This window comes from Vigna umbellata, chromosome 11 (genome assembly GCF_029865625.1).
Source record: "Vigna umbellata cultivar VRB3 chromosome 11, Vumbellata_1.0, whole genome shotgun sequence".
Classification (NCBI taxonomy): domain Eukaryota; kingdom Viridiplantae; phylum Streptophyta; class Magnoliopsida; order Fabales; family Fabaceae; genus Vigna; species Vigna umbellata.
This window is the reverse complement of record NC_142175.1, coordinates 25260987-25278662: the sequence shown is the minus strand read 5'-3', so window position 1 is coordinate 25278662 and position 17676 is coordinate 25260987. Positions and strand designations below refer to the sequence as shown.

At 36.9% G+C, this 17676-nt stretch overlaps 2 protein-coding genes and 2 long non-coding RNA genes across 11 annotated transcripts; 3 read left to right on the top strand and 1 right to left on the bottom strand.

Moving 5' to 3' along the window:
* Positions 1-954: 954 nt before the first annotated feature.
* On the top strand, positions 955-1491 carry LOC148191328 (uncharacterized). Its single transcript, XM_088101370.1, has one exon. The coding sequence runs from the start codon at positions 955-957 to the stop codon at positions 1489-1491; it is 537 nt and encodes a 178-aa protein (XP_087957496.1).
* A 2746-nt stretch (positions 1492-4237) lies between these two features.
* Positions 4238-5200, top strand: LOC148191327 (uncharacterized). The gene is made up of 3 exons (XM_088101369.1): positions 4238-4417; positions 4519-4698; positions 4810-5200. Exons 1-3 carry the CDS (start codon positions 4238-4240, stop codon positions 5020-5022), a joined length of 573 nt encoding a protein of 190 aa, XP_087957495.1. The 3' UTR covers positions 5023-5200.
* A 377-nt stretch (positions 5201-5577) lies between these two features.
* On the top strand, positions 5578-10173 carry LOC148191326 (uncharacterized). 8 transcript variants are annotated; one of them, XR_015783026.1, is made up of 8 exons: positions 5578-6415; positions 6497-6617; positions 6720-6806; positions 6879-6988; positions 7290-7372; positions 8202-8973; positions 9106-9232; positions 9831-10173. It is a non-coding gene; the product is annotated as an uncharacterized LOC148191326 (long non-coding RNA). The 8 variants fall into 8 exon arrangements; XR_015783022.1 differs by having other exon boundaries at positions 5579-6415; positions 7999-8973; XR_015783024.1 differs by lacking the exon at positions 7290-7372 and having other exon boundaries at positions 5580-6415.
* Positions 10174-11204: 1031 nt separating this feature from the next.
* On the bottom strand, positions 11205-12630 carry LOC148191325 (uncharacterized). Its single transcript, XR_015783117.1, has 3 exons — positions 12365-12630; positions 11646-11771; positions 11205-11523 (listed from the first exon to the last, which is right to left on the bottom strand). It is a non-coding gene; the product is annotated as an uncharacterized LOC148191325 (long non-coding RNA).
* Positions 12631-17676: the final 5046 nt, after the last annotated feature.

Sequence of the window (17676 nt, the reverse complement as noted above, 5' to 3'; positions counted from 1 at the left end):
CTCCATACAATGCTTCATACGGTGCCATTCCAATGCTCGCATGAAAGCTGTTGTTGTGTGTGAATTCCACCAAAGGCAAAACCTCACTCCAACCTCCCAAATGATCCAATACACATGTTCTCAGCAGATCTTCCAATGACTGAATAGTCCTTTCTGTTTGTCCATCTATTTGAGGATGATATGCTGAACTCATTCTTAACTTCGAACCCAAAGCCTCTTGCAATTGCTGCCAGAACCTTGACGTAAACCTTGGATCCCGATCTGAGACAATGCTATTTGGTACACCATGCAATCTCACTATTTCCTAAATATACAACTCCGCAAATTTCTGCATTGACATTCTCAGGTTGATTGGCAAAAAGTGATCACTTTTCGTTAATCGATCAACTATCACCCAAATGGAATCATGACCCTTCCATGATCTAGGTAAGTGAGTTACAAAGTCCATCGAGATGTTGTCCCATTTCCATTGGGGAATATCCAACTGTTGTAACATTCCACCTGGCCTTTGATGTTCTATCTTAGCCTTCTGACATACCAAACAAGAAGATACAAACTTTGCAACATCCTTTTTCATCCCACTCCACCAGAAAGATTCTTTCAAGTCTTTGTACATCTTAGTCATACCAGGATGTATGCTAAGACGACTCTTATGTCCTTCTTCTAGAAAGTGTGCGAGTGAGGACAAAGCACACTGGAAAGCCTGGTGGTGATCTGTGGGGGCAGTCGATGGTTCCTGTGAGTTGCCGGGACGTTACAGATGGTATCAGAGCAATGGTTTTCGAAAATCTTTTGGGGCTTTTGGGAAGTGAGCTCGTTAACTTGTGTTGTGTGACTTTGTGATTTGTTGTGATGATTATGTAGCTCTTTTGGAGAGCACTGGTTTGAAAGGTAGAGATATGCATTGTTTTGACTTGTGTTTGAATTACTTTCTTTTGACATATATGGTAGAACATGGCACGTCGATCTAACAATGTTGGTCAAACACCTTCAATTGATGATTTTAATCGGGCTGTTGATCGGATGATCAACGCAATGGAGAGGCAGCATACCACTCAGGAACCGAGGACTTATTCGAGGCTGAATGACTTTTTGAGGCACGACCCAACAAGGTTCAATGGAAGGGCTACGCCAGATAAAGCAGATGCTTGGATCAAGGACATTGAGAAGAACTTTCATGTGATCAAGTGCACAGATGAGGAAAAACTAGATTACGCAACCTTCATACTAAAAGAGGAAGCAGAGTACTGGTGGGATGGTATGAAGCGACTCATGGAATCTGATGAAGAGGCTATTAATTGGAATAGTTTCAAGGACAAGTTTTTGGAAAAGTACTTTCCGACTAGTGCCAAGATCGAAAGGGAGCAAGAATTTTTGGCCATGCGTCAAAATGGGATGTCGGTGCAAGAGTACATCGATAGGTTTGAGTATCTTATCCGTTTTTATAGTCAGCACATGACGGAAGGGTGGAAGTGTCAAAGATTTGAGTAGGGTCTGAGATATGACCTGAAGAGAATGATTGTACCTCTTGAAATCAAGAAGTTTCCAGCCTTAGTTGAGAAGACAAAAAAGGTGGAGTTACTGGAAATAAACCGAAACCGAGTTGACAAGACTCAGAAGAACAAGTTTATTAGAGGAAAGCAATGGAAGAAGCCATATCAGCGACCCCAACCGCTTATGCCAACAGCCGTGAAATGTTTTGAATGCGGTGGTGCGCACTACAAGAGGGATTGTCCTAAGCTCTCTGGAGTGAAGGTTGAAGAGAAAAGGTGCTTTGTGTGTAACAAGGCAGGACATTTCGCTCATGTTTGTCCTGAGAAGAAGATAGCACATGCACCACAACAACCAAGTTCTTCAGGCATGAAGCCCAAGATAACTGGAAGGGTTTTCGCTTTGACCAGTGAAGAGGCTGCAAAGCCAGGTAATCTCATCTTTGACACATGCCTTTTGTTTGGTAAACGTGTACATGTATTGTTTGATTCCGGAGCTACGCACTCCTTTGTTTCTTCTACTTGTTTGAAAGACTTAAGTATACCGGTGAGTAATCTAAGGTATGAATTGATGGTTTCTACACCAACATCGGGTCAGATCTCAACCAGTTCAATCTGTGTTGGATGCCCGATTGTAGTCTTCGGACGCAAGTTCAAAGTGAACTTAATCTCCTTACCTCTCCAAGGCTTAGATGTCATTTTGGGAATGGATTGGTTGACCACAAATCACGTTCTTCTTGATTGTGGACGACAACGATTAGTTTTTCCAGACTCAAATGGTTTAGAGTTGATCTCAACCAAAGAAGTTCTAAAGGATGTTAGTGATGGGGCCATGTGTTTTGTACTGGTAGCTCAAGAGAAGAAAAGTTTTGAGGTTCAGACGACGGGTATTCCGATAGTGGAAGAGTTCGAGGATGTCTTTCCAGATGAAGTACCAAGGTTGCCACCGAGTAGGGAAGTGGAGTTCTCTATAGACTTGGTACCAGGAGCTGGACCAGTGTCTATGGCTCCGTATAGGATGGCTCCGACAGAGCTAGCAGAGCTGAAGAGACAAACTGAGGAACTACTGGAGAAGAGGTTTATCAGGCCGAGTGTGTCACCATGGGGAGCTCCAGTCTTGTTAGTAAAGAAGAAAGATGGTAGTTCAAGGTTGTGCATCGACTATCGACAGCTGAATAAGTTGACGATTAAGAACAAGTACCCACTGCCAAGAATTGATGACTTGTTGGATTAGTTGCGAGGAGCTGGTGTGTTTTCAAAAATTGACTTGAGGTCGGGTTACCATCAGATCTTGGTCAAACCAGAGGATAGTCAGAAGACGACTTTCAGGTCACGTTATGGTCACTACGAGTATGTGGTGATGCCGTTTGGAGTGACCAATGCTCCTGCTATATTCATGGATTACATGAATCGAATATTTCGACCGTGGCTAGATAAATTTGTTGTTGTGTTCATAGACGACATTCTTATATATTCAAGGGATCATGAAGAACATGCAGAACATTTGAGGATTGTGTTGGAAATTCTTAGGAAGCATAAATTGTTTGGGAAATTATCTAAATGTGAATTTTGGTTGGAGGAAATACAGTTTCTTGGCCATGTGATTTCTGCCAAAGGAATTTCTGTAGATCCAACGAAGGTGGGGGCAGTGCTAAAGTGGGAACGTCCAAAGACGGTGTCAGAAGTAAGAAGTTTTGTGGGCCTAGCTGGTTACTATAGGAAGTTCGTCGAAGGTTTCTCCAAGATAGTGGGTCCTTTGACGCAGTTGACTCGTAAAGAACAACCTTTCTTATGGACCAACAAGTGTGAAACAAGTTTTGAAGAGATGAAGAAACGGTTGACAAGTGCTCCAGTATTAGCAGTTCCTGATACTTCTAAAGCTTTTGAAGTGTTTTGTGATGCTTCATACCATGGGCTCGGTTGTGTATTGATGCAGGAGAAGCGACCAGTAGCTTATGCATCGAGACAGTTGAAGGTGCATGAAAGGAACTATCCAACGCACGACATCGAATTAGCGGTTGTGGTTTTTGCTCTGAGAACTTGGAGGCACTATCTTTACGGATCACGTTTTCAAATCTTTAGTGATCACAAGAGTTTGAAGTATCTCTTCGATCAGAAGGAGTTGAACATGAGGCAGAGAAGGTGGATGGAGTACTTGAAGGACTTTGATTTTGAGTTACAGTACCATCCAGGGAAGTGACACCCGGGCACTGACGAGGGCGGGGAGTGACGCTGGTGCAAGAGGCATGGTGCAGGGGGCACAGACAAGGAGCGGCTCCTGGCAGGCTTCTAGTGGAAGGGACACATGGATGAATCGAACATACGCCGGAATGAGAGGGATCTGGAGATTGTGTAGGTATGGGACTATACGCAAGTAATAAATTGGAGCCTTTATCTTTTAAAAATCTTGTCGTTTTTCGCAGAGAATCGCCTAAACTTGCGGCGTTGTTGAAAGAGATGAAGGAAGGGCTCGATACTGTGAGGCTTAAAGTTCAATCTTTAACTGCCAAAGTGAGTGGCCCTTTTTTCAATTCAAGTAATTTTTTTTAAGGACTCCGTTAACGTCATTTCAAATTCATATAATATTAAGATTTAAAAGAAGTTTTTCTGTTGTTTGGACATGAAGTTTCGCAATTTGGGCCTTTTTGGGGATTCTATAAGTTTTCTGTTATAGCTAAATATACCCTGATATCAATGAGTGATATGATTATTGTTATTATTGTGTCTCTCGATGTTTCTTATACCTGATGAAAGAAGGTCAGTATCCTACAGCAGATGGATTTAGCTACCTTGAGGCTAAGAATTTGCTGCTTTTGAATTATTGTCAATCCCTTGTTTATTATTTATTGCGGAAGGCTAAAGGGTTATCAATAGAAGATCACCCTGTTGTTCGAAGTGTTGTAGAGATAAGATTGTTTTTGGAAAAGGTATAGTTTTATCCTTCTGTGCGTTGATCTTCAAGGGCTTCCATGTGTATATTTACATTGTATTATGTGTTAAACATTTGACTTCCTGGTTTCCATTGCAGATTCGGCCAATTGACAGAAAACAACAATACCAAATCCAGAAACTAGTGCAGGCTGGTGAAAATGCAGCCAAAAGTGATATTCAAAGTACGGAGCCAGATGCGTCCAATAAGAGTGAGGATGCATCAAAGTATCGTCCCAATCCTGACATGCTAGTTAGCAAAGTAGACTTAACCTTGCAGGTCAGTCAGTGTATATGTGATATTATAAATGGTGTAAAATTTGGTGTACGCAGGGTGGTAATATCTTGAAAAGGGTATTTTCCTGGTCTATCTAACTTTTATTATATGTAGGATGGACATGATACATATCAACCTGTAAAGTTTGCCCCTACTTCTATGGATCTAGAAAGACCTTCTAAGCATGAAAGAAATGCCTTGCGAAGAGAAAAAGAAATTCTGAAACAAGCTAAGCAGAGTGATTATATCGGGACATTGATGAATGATATGGAGGAAAGACCTGAAGAGGTAAAGTTATTTTTAGTGCTGAATCATTATGACTTATAGTATGCTTGGGTTTCAGTTAAACTCCTTTCAAAAGTATTTTCAGACTCAAATGTACAAAGAGAGCATCCTTCTCGAAAGTACTTTTAACTCCTAAGAATATTTTTTGAACTATTATCCGAACTTGCATTTAATGATTTTACGTAATGGTTTGTTTTGGCTGCTCACTACTCTACTCAGGTGAGGGATTTTGAGGGAGCCACTAGTAAAAAAAGGGTTTTTTAACACGTATATGCCTCGGTTTTATTGAAATCGAAGCATATAAAAGCGCGATGACATTTTCGTAGTTTTGAAAAAATTATATGCTTCGGTTCAAAAATAACCAAAATACAAAAAGTTTATAATCTCGATTAAATCAGCAACCGAGGCATAATGTATTGTCAACTCACCCTACTATCTTAAATATACGCTGAAAAAAGTTATGTAAATTAAATATTGCCTCGGTTATAATCAAAACCGAGCCATAAATATTGTCACGTAACAAAATTTTCATTATATTTTTCATTTTTAATTATTTTTTAATTGATTAGGCATCGGTTAAGCTTCATAACCGAGACACTATAGCTTCTAATATTCCGAAGTAACCCTTCAGATTTCTTCCTCTTCTTCTCGGGCAAACTCTTCCATCTCACTGTTTTCTCCAACCCCCTCCAAATAGCGCCGTCTCCGTCGCCACCTCTCTGCCGTTCAGTCGCCACCACGCCGCCGGTGTTCTCGCTCAAGAAGAAGCCTCGCGTTGCCTCGCGCTGCCTCGCGCTGCCTCGCGCTGCCTCGTCGCTGCCTCGTCGCCGGTCTTCCTCGTTGTTCGTCGAAATCGTACCAGACTTCGTCACCGACGTCGTCCTCACCGAACGCTGAAACCCTAGGCCGCCGCTAGGAGCCCCCACTGCCCTCCAAACGATGGCCTCGCTCCTTGCGCTGCCTGTTCTAAGCCCTGCCCCGCCGTCGCCGGGAGCCACCAGAACCTCGTCGTGTGCGACGGTTGCGAGCGCAGCTTCCACCTCGCCTGCGAGTGCGTTGCCTCTGGAGTGAAGAGGAAGCGGTGGTCGTTGGGAGTGATAACAGATCCTAGGGTTCTAATACACCCCATCCCCAAGTTGTGGCCGTTACAGCCAGTGCCAGTGGTGGAGCCGCTGGCGCAACACCTGGTCCAGCCCGCTCCCGAGCCCTCAACCCCTGTGAATGCAGAAGGTTCTGTTCATTCTGGAATAGAAGCCAAAGCCTTCTATTTAAATTGTCTTCATTGGAAAACTTCAGATGTTAGGCTTGTGTTAGAAGATGGATCAATCTGGAAAGCAAAGTTGTTTGGTGCTTCAAGAACCTAAGTGGGTGAAGTGGTTTTTAATACATCATTGACTCTCTAGACTGCATATTGGTAACACTGGTATAAATTTTGGTGAGTATTTAAATTGAAGTCTCTTGAATCTTGGTTCTTGGAAGTTGTTTAAAATTTTCCTTTTGATTCTCTGACTGCCAGATGATGAGGAATGAAGAAAGTGCTTCCTTGCTGGTCTAGTAATTTATAAGTAATTTATAAGTAATTTATACAAATTATTTATCAGGTGATTACTTATCAGAAAGGAATGTCATGGGAATTTGTAAGTAATTTATACAAATGTATAAACTCTGCAAGTGTTACTTCGATAAATTCCATTAGTGTGTTGAGTACTGACAATTGTATAACATGATGAAATACGTAGATGCATCCAAATTCTCTTCAGGAGGACAAATAAAAATCCTGTGCTGATTGGTGAGCTTGGTGTTGGAAAGACTGCCATTTCTGAAGGGTAAGCGCTTCGACCTTTATCCTCCATTGACTAGCCTTAATTTCAATGTCTAACCTGCTTCATAAATGCCAGCAATGAAGAGGAATGCTCTTCATGGACTGAGTGTGCCTAAATTTTGCAAGTTGCTCGGTTCAAATGCCAGACGTCTGTAACCTATGAATTAAAAGAGGAGTTGAAGATAGGTAGCTATCAGTCATATTGGATGGTTGTAATACTAACAAGTTAGAGCTGGAGCTAACTTTCGTAATTGACATTCTAGGCTAGTGCAGTTGTCTTGATAAACAACCATTAACTACTGCAAACGATAGCATAGCAACTACATATTAACTATATTATTCTGACATATATTTCCTCTTCAAATTTTCATTTAAAGAGTGGTTAACATGTCAGTATGTTTGAAAGCATTCAAGCATGTCATGTCCAATCTTGCATTTACTCAGAAAGCTACTGCAATATGTCTTATCTTGGTCTTTGTTGGTGCAGTTGGGTATTTTGAATGTCATTCAAGCTATGGAGTTTGTTCCTGAGCTTGTTTATCCTTTGTATATTGCTGCTTCTGTAGATTGGTACATTGTAGTTCCCATATTACCGAATTTATTTATAACACTTTCTTGTAACTTACTGACTTTATAGCTTTTGGTGTTTCATTTGTGGATGATCACAATCACATCTGTTTCTTGATCAATTAACTCAAGTGAAGAGCTTGTTATTAAGAGAGGCGAGGAAAATTTAGAGTTGATTTTTTTTCTAGTATTTCTGCTCTGTACGGTATTAGACAGAAATACTTTTTCTGCTTTTAGTTAAATTCATCTCTACGAGAGAAATTACAACATTACTGAATAAACTTTGTATTAAATCCACTTCAGGCAAATATACTTTTTTCTGTTATATGGCAGAATAGTATGCAAAGTTATAGTGTTGAAATATTACGTTGCTCAGAGCCCACTGGACTAGGTGGCCATGGCATTAGAGGTGGCCATGAAGTGACAAAGTAGAAAACTGGTTTGTTGTGTAAACATTTTCTTGATGTATAAATTGACTGTTCTCTTCCAGATCAGCTTTTGAGCTCTGGGTTGCATCTTAATTAGGCAAGATTTAACATATGCATGTTTCTATGGTAATTGATGTTAGTCTCATTAGTTGAACTCTCATTGCCTATGTATGATATGCATGTTTTTCTGTGTTTTTTTAGGGAGAATCAGAATCTGGGAAGGCACCATGGCAAGGGATGTTATATTATACCCGTTTCATACAATTTTATCTCTTTTTCTCACATCTATATAATGTTTTGCTTGCATAGTTGTTGAACATTATACTTGTTATATTATTCAAATACTTCGATTACTAAATAGTAATATACATGTTGATGAATCATGTCCATGGTGTTGGTGGCAGGTGAGGGAGAGGTGTAAAAAGGAATGGAAAATGTTCCAGAGTCGGTTGGCAAATGTAGAAGATGCATATTACAAGGCCATGAGAGTAAATATGTTCAATTCAACTACTCCTTAACGACAGAACCTGACTTGTACACAACCATCACCATTGTTGAGTTCGATTTTACATAATATATAGTTTTTTCTTTGAGTTTGGAAGTTACTTGCACTTGTAACTTAGAGTCCTAAACAACAGTTCAATGTGGGATTCCAGTGTTGAAAGTTAGAGTTAGATAATATAGGTAAATGAAACTTATTGTAAGTAGTGTATTTGATTATATAATATTCTTTGTTTTAGGAATCTTTGCTTGCAGGGAATAAGAAGGCAATACCGTTGGCTAGTTTTTTTTATTAGAAATTTTCAAGATACTGCCTCGGTTCAAAAGAGAACCGAGGTCAAAAGTCCTTAAAAGAAAAAAGGGGGCAAAATCTTACTGCCTCGATTATTTTTGAACCGAGGCCAAATCCTACTCCTTTTGCCTCGGTTCACAACCGAGGTAAAAAGGGTAGACTTTTTGCCTCGCCTGTATATGCCTCGGTTCCAAAACCGCTATCTAAAGGCAAAATAACCGCTGTCTTTTCCCTTGACTGTACTAGTGAGCTAGCAAAGAAATTGATAGATTTGTCTCCAAGATGGAGAAACGCGCTCAGCAAGAGGAGGAGATGTTCACTCGTGTTCCTCTTACGAAACAGGAGAGGAAGCGAGAAAAATACTTGAAGAAATCAAGAAATGGGTATGGGAAGTGTTTGGAATGTTTTCCTTTTGTTTCTCCATTCCTAACAAGTAAAAGGAATTAAATGTGTGATAGTATTTTTGTTTAAATACATTTTTTTCTCTCTTAGCTTTTGTGCTTTTTCTATTTCAGGTTGCAAGGTCTAACAGAAAGTTTCTATGATGAAATCAAAACATTACTCTTTGAAGATAGAACTGAAGAGCAAGTAATGGGATCTGGTAAAGGTAGCAGTAGACAGAGCCGAGTACACAAGCGAAAGGTATGACATTTTATTCTTTGAAATTATTATGTGAAAATTGTAGACTACTTTTTTGAACTTCATATACGAAATTTTGTTTAATTCGAATTATGTGGATGTGGTTTATGTATTGTTGCATCTGCATTGCATATGACCAACCAAATTATTTGATGATTGCTCTAATATCCACTGTGTGTAATAAAAAATTATTTAAATAAACTAATGTCTTATTCCTCTGGAGTAAGCGTGTAGAGTTGGTTATTTGTCGACTAGTTTTGTAATTTTCGAACCAATTTTTGGTCATGGAGAGTTTTATTATATGTACAGTTGTTTACTGATAGTTCTGAGCTGTGTGCTGAACACAGTAATAAAAGTGATACTATGATACCCGCACAATACGAAATAAAGTTAAAAATGCCCCTTGAGGGAATTTGCTCACCACCAACACAAATTTTGTATGTATTTGAAAATTTGAGTTTTATCCATCAACAGATACACACTTTCCCTTCCCTTATGCTTGGCTTTTAATTTGAAAAAGGACTTTTTAGTGTATGCATTATCAACCGACGTGATTGCATTGTACTGTTACAGAGAACTAACAATTTTGGCTTCTTTGCAGAGGAAACACTGAAGGAGGAGATTTAGGATTTTGACCTAATGGGTTATGGGAGACTGACCACCGCATGCGTTCGTCCAAACAGTATTCTTCGTCCAAACAGCATTCGCCCTGATAGTGTTCGGTCTCTTAGCGTTCGTCATTACATTGCTCGACCAAATAGTGCTCGGCCAAAATAAAGGTGTTGTAGAACGAGCGTTCGTCCAAATAGTGCTTGAGTAGGCCAAAATAGCGTCGGTCGTGTATTCTTACGTAGCGAACGTTCGCATTCGTTCTCAGGTGATCAATCTTCGTTCGGCCTTAAATTTGATATTCTTAATTAATTATAATAACTAACATTTCTTAACAGGTAGACATAAATAAACAAAATAGTGAAACAATATAACAACTACATTCTCTAATTAACCAAAACTTAAATAACATTCAATTTAAAAATATATAGAAAATTTGATCACATAATAAATCGGACTCAATTGAAAATTCTCCTCATGAGAAACTAATATAATAATGAGATAATACTAATAATAATGAGAATAGTGATGATAATCCTAAGGATAATGATGAGGATAAGAATAATTATGGTGACAATGAGAAAAAAAGGGTGAGAGTGAGTGTAGTAATGTTGATAGATTTGATGGTTATTGCTTGTGGTCATGATATAGTGACAGAGGAATCATGGTAATACTGATAGTTAAGATTATACATGAAATGACAACCTACCATGCAAGATAAATAACAAGACAATAAATTGGATAAGGTGATTATTATCCTATCATATTCGATCTGGATCTAAAGTATTGCATTGTATAACATGGCAGCTAACAAAACTTTAGCTTGGAAGTCATATATAATTATTAACCGGGTGGCTTTTCATTGAAATACCTGTTCGGACAAGTTTTTCTACACATTTCTTAATGGAAAAATAGGAAATAAATAAATAAATTTAATTTCTCTTCAACTAAGATTAACTTATACACAAGTTACAAGTAAAAGAATTAGATACAATATATGGAAAAAGTTATAAAATTTATAACTTAGCTTACCACATAAGCTAATTTAATTTGTAAAAAAATCTAATTCCAATTTTCCTTTTTATATTTGTCTCCAAGAAGGAGCTTGTATTGAAATTTATATAAACATGCCTCAACTCTAAATATTGTGTTAAAAAGCGAATTTAAAAAAGATCACTTAAAAATGTTCGCACCTTGCATTTCTGTCAACTGCATTTTTCTGTTATGTATTAATATACATGAAAATATACCAGAACAAGTGATGAGAGATATATGCATAATCTTAAGTTACAATAATCCAGTGGAAGAACGAGGAAGTCAGCCATCATAAAGCAACTAAGTGACATTGAAAAGTGGAAACCGAACAAATTTTCGGCTCAAAAGAATAATCGCAAGGACAGTGAGTATGTATAAATCGAGCACGTTGGAGAAAATATATTTCACCGTGAACCGTAGTACCTGGAGGCTGCTGATATTCTTTTGGGCAGGGTGCCCAGCCGATAGTTCATCCTCAGAACTGGGACGGTTTCAGTCCACTTCAGAGCTGTTTCTCACAGGTCGAGATGTGTTGTACAGTAAGAGACCACACAGAAGAATTCCACAGCCAAGCAAAAAAAATGGGCTCAAGCTTGTTCCCTCGGGAAGATATGGTAATGGTAGAGAAAGAATATAAACAGATATGGGCACTGCAAAAATCATAAGCACACGTAAGCTAAAAAACTATTAAGAAAACCTGAGGTACAAAAGACCTTACGATTCATAGTTTAGAATGCAACAAAGAAGAGTGAGATGCAATGATAACGAGTACCTGACAACATTACTAGAAGAGAAGATACAACTGCAGAAGAAGTTTTTACTGCATTAAGGAGGGATATGTTGAATGCCAAATTGGTAATTATGTAAAGCAGTGGAAGTAGGGGAGCGCCATCACAACCTAAGCCAGAAATTGAAGAGGAATACACATTATATTAAAACTTAAACACAAAAGAAAGTTAAACCAAGGTTCAAAATCATCTAAAGGGTACAAGACAAAAACTATATATAAATTTATTGATTTCTTACAATTATGAGTTTTAATTGTTTTATATAAAAATGTTAGAAATAACTAAACTCCAAGTAATCTAGTTATAGACGGGGTTAAATCATTGCTTATATACTATTCGGCCTTTTACCTGAAGGACCAAAAGCATCTATAATCCTAGTACATAAAAGGTAAGGTATCGAATATGACATGAATCTTGTGATAGCCACAAGATCTACCCATCGAGATAAGAAAACCCAATGACATATAGACCCACTTCAAATTCCATACCATTAATTAAAACTTGCCCTTGTTATTTTATTTATTAATGCAATTTTGAAAATTCAAGGTCATAAACCCAGGAAAGTAATCATACATACACATAGTAACTAATCTTGATAGTGTTTTAACAACAGAAGGTGTAATAAGAAACGCAGACAAGTACTAGAAAACCACGTGAGGATATATATGTATAATTGCATTGCTACCAATTTATTAGATCTTACCTGGTTTACCTAGAAAACAACCGGCACCGCTTTTAAAATATGAAGGAAGTTCAGCAAATGGTATGCCTTTCAATTTTGAAAGTAAAGGCAGAGACAGAAATACGAAAAGAGCCTACAACAAATATCACGTAAACCATAAATGTACCTTTCAATAATTAATCAATTAATAAACATAAACAAGAGACTATCTGGAACTTGCGCCAATAACCATTAGGAAAATTGCCTTGCCAATAAACAACTCAAGTAAGGACCTAATAAATAAGTATTTATTACGTAAACATTTAGGTGTAAGTTGTACTTACAATTGAAGAAGAAATAGGAATAATCAGTTTTCAGGAGCTATTCTAGAAGTTTGTTGTCATAAATTGAAAAACAGCTTATGAACCTATCATCTCATAAATTCTCCAAAACACCTATATGCTTATATTATAAGTTATACCCAAATAAGTTTCAAATTAGCTCTTCCACCCTAAAATGAAGGAGGGCTGCTTATGAAAACTTCAGAAGAAGAAAAACACACTGCCAAGTATCGAAAGCTGACAGAGTATCACATCTCCATTTTGATAAAAATTAGAGATGTGTACAAATTAATCCAAATGAATTCAGACAGAAAAAATTGAACTAAAATAGAAAACCAACTTTTCCATTGGATTGGATATAAAGTCTGTTTTTATTTATTTATTTTTTTCATTTTTATCGTCCCTGTCTGTTTTTTTTTTCATTTTTATCGAAGTTAGAGGTGTGCATATAAACCAATCCAATACATACAGTAAAAAAGGAACTAAAAGAAAGAAAGCCAACTTTTCCTTCGGTTTAGATAGTCTCTATTTTGATTAAGGTTAGAGATGTTCATATACCAATCCAACTGAATACAGACAGTAAAATGAATTAAATAAAAAGAAAATGAATATACGCCATTTGGTCAATATTGGGTAGTGAACATGTGTCATTTAGGATGGTTTGTTGAAATCAGTGTAATCGACACACATACCCATTTGTCGTTGACCTTCTTTAGCGAGTCATGTGGTGTAAGTAACCTCTTTAATGAATCCGTCTTCGAGGAGTGTTGTTACCTCCTTGGTTGCAGTTCAACGTTCTTTATTGAACTTTCCCTTCCTTTGGGCCACAAGTTTGGCCTATAAAAGGATGGACGGGTGGTGGCACATAAATGAAAGGTCAGTGCTTGGCATGTTGGTTGGGGACCAAGCGAATAAATTCGTGTTTTGTTTGAGGACTTATACTATCCGATTGCAAACATGTTCGTCCAAGTTGTGGCCGACCTTGGTGACTTGGGACAATAGGATTCCCAAGGTATAGTTTTGCATCGATTCACTAAATAAAGGTCGTCTATCATCCGATATTTTTTTAACATGTTTAATTGTGAACACTCCTATTTTTTTTATATAAATAGAGGAAGATCTGGTCGGGAGTAAAAAAGTTTTTCCAACATCTATCGATTAGTAAGAAAATGTCAATGTGAAAACATGTTGTCAAAAGGCTAATCGTTTACCCGGTAAACAACGGATCAATAAGGTTTCCAATTGGCTTATTACGCAAAAAGAATGTTATTTTTTTAAAAGATATATAAGGAGTATTTTTTTTTTTAAATCAAAGACTTTTTTTTTCTATTCTACTCCTCTTATTCTATTAGAAATTTTGTTGAGTCTTTTGTCTAAATAAAATAAAAATAATAAAAACTCTAAATATATAGATTAACACCAAGTCATTTCCAATTTTAACATAAAAGATATTAACATTATTTATTGTTAAATTATAAAAATAAAAGAAATATAAAATTTAACTTAAAAAAATATTTAACATTGTATATTATGTGATAAAATATTACTAATGTACTTATTAAATAAATATATTTAAGAAAACGAAATACATCCGTCCAAATGATTTAAAGCATAACCCAACAACTTATAGAATTTATTTTCAAATTCTAAACATCGAATAAATTAAAAATAAATTGAACGAGGATGTATCTAGGGCAGTTAAAAAATGAATTTTATTTTAATAATAACTTTTTTTTGTTATAGTCGGGTCATAACAAATATATATATATATATATATATATATATATATATATATATATATATATATATATATATATATATATATATATATATATATATATATATATATATATATATATGAGGTTGTAGTTTTTTTTTTCAGTTGATACATTTTAGCAGAGTGTACGGAATTTTAGTAGACAAAAATAACCTCATATATTATGGATTTTAAGTTTTAAGGTTAAGGGTATTTGAATAATTTTCATTTTTAAAACTAAAAAGACAAGAAACTTCCAAACCTTTATTCACCTCTATTTTATCTCTTATTCTTCTCAATCTTCATTTCTCTCAACCCTTTCTCTTTCACCTCTCTCACTCTAACATTTTCTCCATCATCTCTAGTAGTTCCAATCGAAAAAATTAGAAACACTCACATTTCTCACTAATCCAATTTGTTTATTTCTCATCTCCGTCATTTCTCACATCCACACACAACTCGTGACACCGCTATTTGTTTTTCGTTAAACTGTTTTCCACTTTAATAACAAAATAATTGATGAAAATTATTCAAATATCATTGACCTTGAAACTTAGATACCATAATATATTGTCTACTAAAAATCAGTACACTCTACTAAAATATATCAACTAACTGAAAAAAAAAAGAGCTTATGTATGTTAGCAAACCAATTGTTTTGATAAGTTTTCTTAAAAATAGTTTTGACACAACTACTTTTATTTGACAGAACAAAGGATTTAGATTTTACATAAACATAAAACATATAATAAGGCTAAAAAGAAAAAAAATATATTAAGACACATCGCATCGTGCTGAGTAAGTGCCCAATGAAATGAAAATCCAACTATTATTTTTATTTGGTGCATTATTGTTTTTGTAAGATGTGTGGCATCCCAATTATATAGGTCATGCATATATAATAAAGACGTCATCATGCATAATATAGGAAAGCAGTCAAGAGTAATTAAGGATTACATAATATAGGAAAGCAGTCAAGAGTAATTAAGGATTACAGTCATCCTTATAATAGTGCGAAATTGACAACTAGAGTATTAGAATTTCTTCCTAGAAAATACGGAAAATTTAAAACTTTAAATACTCAAAAGTTTTTCGAAATAACATGAAATCATGGAATAAAACTAGCAAATCTAAGCTGCAACACTGCCGTCTCCATCAAGAGCTGCTCCCAAAGTATCCTCTTCGCCATCTCCTCCCATCCAAGTGGATGATCATCGCCAAAGAAACATACACAAGCAATACAAACAAGCAAGGGTGAGCTAGATATAAAAATCATGTTATACAATCTCACACGACGTGCAAAAGTCATCAAAACATGGTAAACTAACATCACAAGACTTGTTACTTTATACCCCGACTCGTTGCTTTATAGACCGACTCGTCCGGACTAGAATGATTACCGAGCTATGGCGGGTTATGCACTCGTGGTGGCCTCTACTGCTTTGCAAAGCCATTGCCAATGGGTTCCACCCTACCACCCTCACGAGGTTAGTCCGTTCCGCGCCTTGGAGCATCCTGGAAGCCTCCAAGACTAGAACCTCCTGCTACTCCTCACCACATGGATCAATCCTCTCTACTTGAGAATGAAAGACCATTGGAGCGTCAGGAAAACCCCCAAGACTGAGCTACCATGCAATTATTCTATACACCCCCAAATCACCACCATGTATCCTCTCCTTGAGGATCATGGAATTACGTCCACCACCATGTATCCTCTCCTTGAGGATCATGGAATTACGTCCATGAATCATATTGTTACTTTGAAACTTAACCCAAGTCATGAAGTCACTATAAATATAAAATTTGTTCATCGACGACAGTATATTATGGATTTCAATACACGCATAGTTCATACTATCCAGAGAAAAAGATCTAGCTCCCCTTACCTCTTGAAGACTTCCTTTGTGAATCTTGAATCTATCTCTCCCAAGACTTGTAGTACCAAGGCCTCCTTGCAATTCCAGAGCTCTCAACTTCACCTCTCACAGATTTTTGCAGCAAAACCCCATTTGCTCCTCTCAGTATTTTTAAAGCCAAGTCTTGTTTCCCTTGTTGTGCTCTCTGAACGGTGCAGAATGAAAGAAAGGGATTCTCTGAGTGCTGCTCTCCACTGCTAAATAAAGAAAGAAACCCACTTCTTTCATTGGGGCGGCTGGTGCTTCCAAACATGATTGTGCTTCTATAATGCAAGCAATGAGTGACTGCCCTGCCCCACCACTTTCTTTTAAAAACGTGCGGTCCTTACAATCTGGTTCTTAAATTTAAAACTTAAACTTTATAAAACCATCTTATTTAAATATGATATTGATATGCATAAAATTTAAAACTCGGCATCTAAATAAAACCTTAAGATCCAGTAATAGAAAAATGATTTTATTCAAATACCAATAATCATCAGAAAATATAATTACGAAGAACTTTATTTAGAGTAAAAATTTATAAAGTTCTTAAGAGTGATGTAATACATTTGATTCAGCAACAAAAAAGTAAATTAAAATCTCATAATATAATTCCTCAAATGTGATCATCTTACACACCATAAAAATAAAGATATTGCTATCACTTTAAAATTGAAGATCTTGTGTGTTTCGGTGTACATTTGTCCGGTGTGTCTTTATTGCTTCTGGCTGTCTGGGATGCTGTCTGGGACGCTTGCTCTTCTCCAATTGTTGTTGTTCATACTCGCCAAAGGAGGGGGAGGTACCTGCAAAGATACTCCGACGCTCAAGTCAGATGTCAGTTATGGAGCTTCAGCTCTCAAGAGAGTAATTGGATATTACTCTGAAATAATATTTAGGGTCTCTAGAGCATAAAGAGAACGTACCTGGACTTTGGTCCTGTCACTGTATTTATAAGCAAAATAAAAATAACCACCTTACCTAAAAATAGGGTTAGTGGCTTTAACCGTTTAAGATATTTTATGTAATGAATATAATATCTAAGATATTTTATAAATACCTTACTACATAACATGCCCCCCAAGTCCGAGTTAATGGTTCCGTTTTACGGACGTGGTAACTCTAGGACTTATGAGTTTGAGGGAGGCTGTATTCGCTGTGGTCTGAACGTTTCAAACCAAGGATGGACGAGCGATTTTTGAACGCTCGTTGATATGAATTGATGAGCGGTGTTTGAACGCTCGTTGACATGAATTGACGAGCGGTTTTGTAACGCTCGTTGAAATGGATTGTCGAGCGATGTTCGGACGCTCGTTGACATGGATTGACGAGCGGTTCTTGAACGCTCGTTGAAAATGA